Source organism: Cervus elaphus, chromosome 9 (genome assembly GCF_910594005.1).
Source record: "Cervus elaphus chromosome 9, mCerEla1.1, whole genome shotgun sequence".
NCBI lineage: Eukaryota > Metazoa > Chordata > Mammalia > Artiodactyla > Cervidae > Cervus > Cervus elaphus.
The window spans coordinates 97,589,757-97,599,124 of NC_057823.1; the positions used below are offsets into that span (position 1 = coordinate 97,589,757).

Sequence of the window (9,368 nt, forward strand, 5' to 3'; positions counted from 1 at the left end):
CTTTTTCATAAAAAATGTAAAAAAAGTTTTCTCCAACAATTCTTTATATCGTCACCACAAATACTCATATTTTTCAACAGAGAACTGTACCAACTATAATCCACAAGTCACCAATATCTTAAATAAGCAATGACTTAAGCAGCATAAAAAAGGAGCAACTACACGTCAGTATTTGCCCCTACATGATTTCACACCAATGAGGATAAAAGTAACATCACTGAATATCAAATCACATACAATTCTCTTATCTTTGCCAATTAAAAATTAGTCTAAATATATTAAAGTAACATAGATTAACCACAATCTTACAAGTTCTGTCAATTCTGTTTGAAGAGAGAGAAACATATTATCAAAGCTCCTAACAGTTTGAATTTTCAAAGCCTACGAAATGGCCTGAGATGATCTGAGATTCAGCAGCATGTATTAACAACTAATGCAACATGGCACCCTGGATTTCCCTTATACCACATACACGAGGGGAAAAAAAAACTAGTAGGAAAAGATGGGGGGAAAAATTATATATATATATATACATTCTGAATCAAGAAATAGGGATTAGCAAAAAAAAGAGAGACATAAAAAAGTCATACTTTCCTACAATTAATGTTGTTTAGTTGCTAAGTCACGTCCAATTCTTTTGTGACCCCATGGACTGCAGCCCGCCAGGCTCCTCTGTCCATGTGATTTCCCAGGCAAGAATTTTGGAGTGGGTTGCCATTTCCTCCTCCAGGGGATCTTCCTGACCCAAGGATCGAACCAGGGTCTCCTGCATTGGCAGGTGGATTCTTTACCACTGAGCCACTAGAGAAGCCCAATTAATGATGTCATAGTTAACTTCAAAAACCAGTTTAACGCAATGACTGCAAACCATTCTGGCTTTGTGATTGCACATTTTCCTGTCTTCCTTAAAATGCTTCTTTGCACAAACTTTTGAAATTTAAGAATAAACTGATCCTTTTTTAAAAAATGCTGAGATAACTTCGAACTAAGCTTAGGGAACACCATTTTATTGCCTTTAAAAAGTATTCAAATTCATTTACAAGAACTTATTTTCATGGCAAGAAATCTTTCTGGTATGTGTATACATAAAAGCAATGCTTACAAAATTGGCATCGCATAGTAGTCTTTAATAAGACACTAACAGATATTTGGTGAGATATGTGGCCTCGTGTTCAAATTAACTGACTTGGTGCTCTTTAAATTTAACAGGTCATTTAGACTAACCTGGCTTTTTTCTCAAAGCCTCTAAAATGTCTTTGAGAGACTCTGAATTTCCAAAACTGAGATTTTCACTTAAAATATTTCCATTGATCATATTTCCTACTGAGGAAACACTTTAAAAGTTGAGATCCAAAGATTCCTGAAGCATAATACAATGAAAATATTTTGAATAAGCCAAGGATATTTAATTATAACAGAGTTCCTCTAATGTAAAGTGTACACACATATACATTTAAAACTTATTTATAAGTATGGTAAATCAAACACTGAGAATGCTATAAAAAGGTATAGTGTATCAAGGAAAAGAATTCTTGGACTTCCCCAGTGGTCCAATGGTTAAGAATACACCTACAAATGCAGGGGACGCGGGTTCGATCCCTGGTCAGGGAAGATTCCACATGCTGAGGGGCAACTAAGCCTATGTACCACAGCTACCGAGCCCAAGCGCCACGACTGCTGAAGCCTCACGTCCTAGAGCCCATACCTCCCAAGAGAAGCTGGCATAGCGAGAAGCCTGCACACAGGGTCAAAGAGCAGCCCCTACTCGCCACAACTAGAGAAAGCCTGCACACGGCAGCAAAGACCCAGGGCAGCCAAAAATAACAAACAAATACAATTAAAAAAAAAATTCTTTTAGAATCAGGTCAACATCACATAGCTCAATTATCAGCTCTGGATCAATTCTAAGTAGTTAAGACCATCATAACACGTCACCAAAATTTCCTTCACTCTGTAATAATTTTTCATGAGCACACTATATAAGGTGATTAAGATAAATCCTCAATTTTACATGAACTTTACATTATTGAAAATCTAATCTGTAGGCAAGCATCTTCTGAGTATTAAACATTTATCAATCATTCAAAAATCAGCAAAATATAACTATATATTTCTGGTCTTTACCCACAAATCTATCTGTGGAACAAATCATCATTATAGATAACCTTAAGATTAAAAAATGTCTAACCAGGATTTGAAATATTTCATTCCAAATAACAACAAATTCACATAGCAGAGAACTGATTCTTTGAAATCTTTCAACAGTTATCTTCAGAAAGCTTAACTTCAGTTATACAACAAACATTGCCCTAACTTGAAACTGAGGTACAGGTGCATCCTGACCCACATTTCTTAGTAAATAAGTTTCAAAGCTGTCAGTTATAACATAGCTAAACAGACATTCCCCTGTGTATTCTTCTTCCTTTCTGTCAATGGTTACAGAAAGGTTTTCACATGAAAAGAAGCAAACACTTCTGAGTAGAAAATTATACCAACTAAAAATGCCAAACAATTTTCTGCCTAATTCTACTTCATTTCATAAATTTCCACAAAGGAAAAGAGGAACTCTGAAGCAAAAATACATGTAAAAACTTCTAGCCAATAACAATCAAATTGTTTAACATATATTGATTTTAAAAGCAAAAATATTTCTCCCTTCATCATTTTATATTAATATTCATAGTTACAGTAATTTTTGTTTTTTGCAAGAAACTCCCTGTATCTGTAAAGTTCACCTCATCACTCTTAACTAGGCACAATCTCCTCTGTACTGCCTTGTTACGAAAACTTTTGGTGTGGGGGCGCTGAGGCTTAGTAACTGTAAAGCGAAGCAAAGTGACGTACCAGCAGTAAGGGAGAAAATGAAAGGAAAACACAGGCAGGTCTCCCTTCTGCTGATAAACACCATGGCAGTTAGTTGCAACAACTGGATAACTTGACAACCACAATTCTCAGAAGTACATAAAACTTATATGGTAGAAATAATGACTCAGAGTAATTAGAGAATATACTTTGTGATTATTTAAAATGAGCACGCACTGCAAAAATTCCTTTAAGCAAATTTGACTTTATAGGGTTTAACTTTTTTCATCTCTACAATATCAAATTTTATTTACAACTCCCCCTTTGCTTTGCATACAGCAGCAAAATACACAGAAAATTATTGGAAGAGCCAAGGGTTCAGTACGTGTTATGTGATCTCTCTATATACTCAACTAGAAAATTTACTCTCAAGAGTCTTATTTCCTATTTCATGGGTAGTTAGGCTCCTGTGTTTCCTCTAGATACTTCTACCTATTAACCATTTCATTGTTCACTAATGAACAAGAGAATGTGGAAGTGACTCCCCTATTCACTTACTACAGTCAATTTAACTGTAGAGATTTGAATCAAAGCTGAAATTCAAAGGTCTTCTATTTTAACCCCTCAACTCCGGTGCTTCCAGTTATATTACATTGTTAAATACTTTGTATATTAAGTAGCAGAATGATACTTCAACATTATTCCATTTCACTCTCCTTATTTTGCAGTTCAGAAATCATTCAGAGAACTTAAGCTAGCACAGAGACAGGGTCAACTCAGGGTGTGTTAACTCCTAAGACCAATACTTGTCCTACTAAATAATAATTCTTTCTATAACTGCTCCTTTCTTTTCTATGATGTTTCTGTTATTCAAACAGTTTGCCTTTCAAACTGATAAAGTACACCTAGCATAACCAGAAAACCCCAAGTGAAGTGAAGTCGCTCAGTTGTGTCCGACTCTTTGCGACCCAACAGGCTCCTCTGTCCACGGGATTTTCCAAGCAAGAGTGCTGGAGTGGGTTGCCATTTCCTTCTCCAGGGGATCTTCCTGACCCAGGGATTGAACCCGGGTCTCCCACATTGTAGGCAGAGGCTTTACCCTCTGAGCAACCCCAAGCCTCAAGTCAAATACATATACCATTGCTTTATTGTCTATCCAACATTTTTCTGAGGCCCTCTTAACTGCCAAGGCTTTCCTGTTCCTTGTCCTTCACATTTCTCCATTAAATAATGTTTCAGTTATGTATTATTCTATGTTATAAAAAATGTGATGCTGATATAGAGTGCTCTTTATATCAGGAAATATTTTAAGACCTTTAAATACAGCATCTCATTTAATCTTCAACTTTAAATAAGAAAAATAATACTATAATGCCTATTAGGTACAAAAACCAAAGCTTCAGAGAGGTTAAAAAAAATCTGTCGTTATTCACAAAGCTAATAAGTACAATTGGGTAAGTAATCAGGCAGTCTGACCCCAATGTCCATATTCTTGATCTCCCTATATGATAAGTCTGTATAATTACATGGATTGCATTATGAACACAGACAGTAACTTAAAATTTGGGTGCTACAGAAGAATTTTAAAGGTTTTTGCATTTGAAGAGGTTTCTTACACATTAAAATAGCTTAAGGTAGCTTACTCTGATAAATCCTATCTTCTTTGTAAAGACATGGCCCAAATAAGAACTCTTAGCTCATTCATATATAATTAAAACTCAAATTTGAAAAAATAATTGGGGAGAAGGGCTGCAGCACCACTTTAACAAATATATAGATCAGAAATGTTCAAAAGAACCTTTGCAGTGATAGGAATGTCTTCTATTCTGGTCTCTCCATCTCAGTAGCCACTAGCCACGTGTAACTGTTCAGCACTTGAAATGTGTCTAATGTGACTGAGTACTGAATTTTGAAATGTTTTGTAATTTTCAAATTTAAATAGCCACATATGGGTATTGACTATTACAGTGGACAGCACACACATGGAAGACAAAATGTCAGAAAAAAATAGGTAAAGAAATTCTTATTGCTTTTATTTGGAGAGTGCAGTTAATAGTCATATCAATTTAAATGTCTTCTTTTACTTGCTCTAGTTTCAATTATTACACCAAATAATATAAACCTTCAAAGAGATTTAAGTATCCCAATCTTTCTACATCTAAATTTTCCTTTGTGTATCTCAATGGAAAAAATAGTTAAAATCTGTATTTTCAACAAAGCATCATTTATTGGAAACTTTTTTACTGTGTGGGAAGTTAAGAGTGAATCTGAATCTGAAAACTCTGCCACCTATTAGAAAAGCTAAAAATTACAGTCACATAAGTTTTAAGTTGTTTTCATAATACTTGGTAATAACATGCTTACCTTGATTCTCCACTACTGTTTTTAACACTTTCTTCATCACTGTGTCCATTCATTGTAAATATCAAGAAGTTTTAAAATAAAATATAAATCTTCCCAGTTTAAAAGATGAGTATAAATACTGACTCCTCTTTGAATATTAAAAATTCACAGATGAATTTTCTTCAATATTCACAGGTTTCCTAGGACCCTTTTTGACTCACCTAAAAAAAAAAAAAAAATTCAGTGAGAAGAAAATTGCCTGTAGAGAAAAACACTGAAGAAGCCTATTTAGAATTTACACAAATTTACCTAGGCCAATTAGATTAGATGTGGCAAGGAAGGTGTAGGGATCTTTTTCTCAAAATACCTAGGCTTCTATTAACTACATTCTTGACTACTTATTAGAATTTAGCACACCACTGCTTATTTTTGACAGAAAACATGAAAATGCTTGTGGAGTGACAGAACTTTCAGACCAACTGCAACTGTGTGTGTATAGTATACACCACACATTATGGCCAGATAACTAAAGCAGAGTGGTAGTACGTAACATCTACCTAAACTGCAAAATTAGAAAAAAGGAATCTTAATAGATACTTGGTCAAACAAATAAGGCGGGGGGGGGGGGGGGGGGGGGGGAGTTACTGTTAATCCAGCACTGATTCCTATCACCAAGGGCTTCATACACTAGAGTGAGGGGAAAGTTTTGAAATTGCTCACATAAGAATAGGAGAGTAAAAGTGTATCACATAATCTGTGCAAAAAAAAAAAAGTACAAAGTATCAAAATAAATAAGTTCTTTCACATTTACCGGTAAGTTAAATAGCGGAGTTTTATGTTTCAATAATACAATATGTATCCAGTTCGGACGTGCAGAGATTCTACTGGAGGGAAAAAAAAAAAAAAGGTATAGGATAAACACTATGTTTTTGTTTTTTTTTTTTAAGTAAAAGGTTACGGGGCAGAAATCGCAGACTAAAGAGCCAACATTTCCACCTTTCAAAATACCAGCACAACACTGGAGAGTCACCTACAAGCCAACCACGAATAAACAAAGGAGATCTCTGGCAGGGGAGGGAGAGGAAGAAGCGGGGGGAAGGAGACGTCAGATCCTTCCCCAGCCAGAAAGTACCGACGGAGACGGGCGACTGAGAGCAGAGCTGTCCCTCCGACCTCAGCACACAGAACTGACTCCTACGATTATTTCCATTCCGCAAGGAAAAAAAAAAAAGAGGGGGAAACGCTGCTGCCAACTTGATCACCGCAAACTCTGCAACGAGATCGCGGTTTTTTTCATTCCCCAGGGACTACAGTCCCGTCGACTTCGCAGCAGCAAACTGTTAACCCCGCGCCCCACCAAAAAAAAAAAATTATTTCACGCAACACTCGTTCCTCAGGTTAAAGATGAAGGCCACCAGGCCAGAGAGCTTCCCTATTAAAACGATCAGGTCTTTAAAAGAAAAAAAAATCTGGGCACTCTGGCAAACTGCCTCTTTCCCGAAAGTCTCTCTTCGCTGAGAAAAACAAAAGTTCACTTTTCCTTCTTTCCTTTTCACCTTTCACGTTTGCCCCCCTCAAAATGGCTTTTCTCCGGTACTTTCTAACTTCCTTTTTCCTCCCCGTCTTCCTTTTTGCGCGGTTGAGTCCTCATGCCGAGACCCTCCACGCTCCGTGAGGCTCCCGGGCGCCCGCGGCCCCCGCCGGCCCTCCACACCGCGCGACGCCACCGCTTCCCCTCAGCCCGTCGCCCTCGCCGCGGCGCCGGTCCTCCACCCCGGCCTCTCCACGGACGCTTTCCTCCGGCTAAGTTTTCCAAGCGGGACTCGAGCGGAGCCAGGAAACCTCCCTCCCTGCGCCGTCCGCAGCCGCTCGGCTCCCTTCAGCCTGCGCCCCCCGATCCCGGGGTGCACCCCCACAAGCCCCCCACCCCTCATGCTGGTCCCGGGGTCTCCCCCTTCCCGCCTCAAACTTCTCACACGCCCGGCCCGCGTCCTCCCCGGCGCGCTCGGGCCGGGCCCCCTCCCCCCGCCGAGCCCGCTCCCCACGTGCCGGGAAGGAGCCCCGGTGGTGGCGGCGGGACCCACGCCCCGGCCGGGCGCGCCGCTCGCGCCTCGCGGCCCGGCCGGCCCTGCGCCGACGGAGGCCGGGGCTCGACCGCCAGCTGCACACGCCCGCCCGCCCGGCTGGCCGGCCGGCCCGGAGGATGCGCGCTCTGCGGCGCCGGCCTGCGCTCGCCGCTCACACGCCCCCCTGCGCGCCCGGCCCGCTCCGCCGGCCCTCGCGGGCGCCCCCCGGGCCTGTGCCCACGGCGTCCCGGCCCGCTGGGCCGCCTCCGCCCGGGCACCCGCCCCCCCCCCCGCCCGCGCCGAGCCCCGGCCCTCCGCCGGGCCAGCTCCCGTCCCTCCCTGCCACATCCCGACCCGCCCGCCACCCCCTTTCTTACCGGTAGGGCGTGCAGGCTTGGCGGGGCGGAAGGAGCCGACTGGAGAGGCGGCCTCCCCGGCGCCCGGGCCCCGCGGTCGGCGTCCTCGGGGCTCCGGGGCGTGTGTGGGCTGTGGGGGGGTGCGGCGGTAAAGCAGCAGTCCGCGAGGAGGGGAGAGGGGGAAGGGGAAGGACGCGGAGGGGAAGGGAAAGCCCCGGCGGCCGGCTCCGACGCGCCGCGATCCCCCTGCAGAGCGGCTCCAACAATCAATTCATTATCGAAGCACCGAACAACTGCGAGAGCCAGCGAAAGCGACAAGTAAGCAGCGACCGTCTTCCCCGCGGCCACGCGCGCGCGCCCACTCCCGCTGCTTATCGGCTCCCGGCCGCCGCCATGACGCCGAGAGAGCGAGCGCAACCGTCTCCGTCGTAGCCGCCGCCGCCGCCGCCGCCACCGAGGTCGCCGTCGCCTCCGCCTCCCCGCGACGTAAGCGACTCTGCTCACTCCCCTTCCCCACCGGGCGCGAGGCGGGCTGGCGGGCGGGCACGCGCACGCTGAACTCCACCGGCCGGCTGGCTGGCGTGTGCGCGCGCGGGGAGATAGGCGGGGCTACGTCCTGGAGCCGTGAGGAGGGGGGCGGGGGGGTGCGGTCCGGGGTTGGGGGAGGCTTAGGAAGAAGCCGATTGGTCTGTGACTGGGGCGGAGAGCGGAGGGCGCGCGCGCGCGCCGTACTGGGAGCGCGCACGCCGGCCGCGCAGAGGTTGCCGGACTCTGGCGACCGCGGTGGGCCGCAGATTCTGGACTTGGGGCTTGCTACCTCAGCGGCCCTGGAGTTGAATTCCGGGAAGTGGGAGCTGCAGGCTCGCTCCCCGCGGGTATGGACGCTCCTGTCACTCCCGACGGTTGCGTGAGGACGTCAGGAAACAAGAGGCCGAGAAAGAACATGGGAAACGTGGTGGGGGTGAGGGGGGAAGGTGGGCAGATGCTGAAGACGGAGCGGGCTGGCGGAGTCGCGGGGGCGGGGAGAGGCGTGGGGTCCGGTCGCCCGGGCCTTAGCCGGCCGCCGGTTCTGAGCGCCCGCCCTGAGGGGCGGAGGTGGGGGCGCTGCGTCACACGAGACAGCCTGGGAACCCAACTGTTGGGCAACTGTGGTCTCCTCCCGCCGCTCCCTAGGCTTAGTTGCCCTGAGACAAAGGCTCCCTCGAGGGCGGGGGTGGAGGGGAAACCAGGCACCTGAGGAGGCTGAGGGAAACAGACCGAGTTTTCCAACCCCTGTGACCGTTCTGGAATCGTTCGTAGTATAAACTATATGCCTTATTCAGAAAAGAAACTTCCAGGTCGGCTCCCTGGAGGGCGGGGTAGTGAAGGGTGCGCCGCCGAATCGCTACATTAAAAAAAAAAAATGCAACAAGAGCGACGTTGGCAACTGTCTCAGGTTAACGTAACTGCAATTTAGTTGACGGTTTCTTTCGTAACTGTAACTGCGGGCCTCCGTTACGCTGCCCATCCCCCACCTCCTTTATAGATCTGCCCGAAGAAACACTTACCCTTTCAAGCCTGGTAGTAGTGTTTCGCTCCAGCTCTTTTAAAGTTGGACTTCTTTTACGCTCCATTATTTTTCTCGCCCACAGATCAGTCTTGAGTCAGTGCAGGTTAATGATAATTTTTGAAACTTTCTAATATCCCGTTCTTCAGTTACTTGAGTTGATGTAAAGGCCTGCCCTTCAAGTCAGTTGAGTGAATTGGCGATATCTGCTTCCCAAAATAATTGTTTTCATACGTAGGATGTACTGCCATTTTC

General features: G+C 45.1%; 1 protein-coding gene across 4 annotated transcripts in view; it reads right to left on the minus strand.

Moving 5' to 3' along the window:
* CHD1 (chromodomain helicase DNA binding protein 1) overlaps positions 1-8,106 on the minus strand; it is a 76,486-nt gene extending 68,380 nt beyond the window's left edge. Inside the window, exons 1-3 of one of the 4 annotated variants that reach the window (XM_043913689.1) lie at positions 7,589-8,106; positions 5,957-6,026; positions 5,167-5,366 (exon numbers count right to left, since the gene is read on the minus strand). In XM_043913689.1, coding sequence (XP_043769624.1) covers positions 5,167-5,219 — 53 coding nt within the window. In that variant the 5' untranslated portion in view covers positions 5,220-5,366; positions 5,957-6,026; positions 7,589-8,106. Of the gene's footprint in view, positions 1-5,166; positions 5,367-5,956; positions 6,030-7,588 lie in introns of all 4 variants that reach the window. The other 3 variants (XM_043913688.1, XM_043913687.1, XM_043913690.1) reach the window with 3 other exon arrangements.
* Between the last annotated feature and the right edge of the window lie 1,262 nt (positions 8,107-9,368).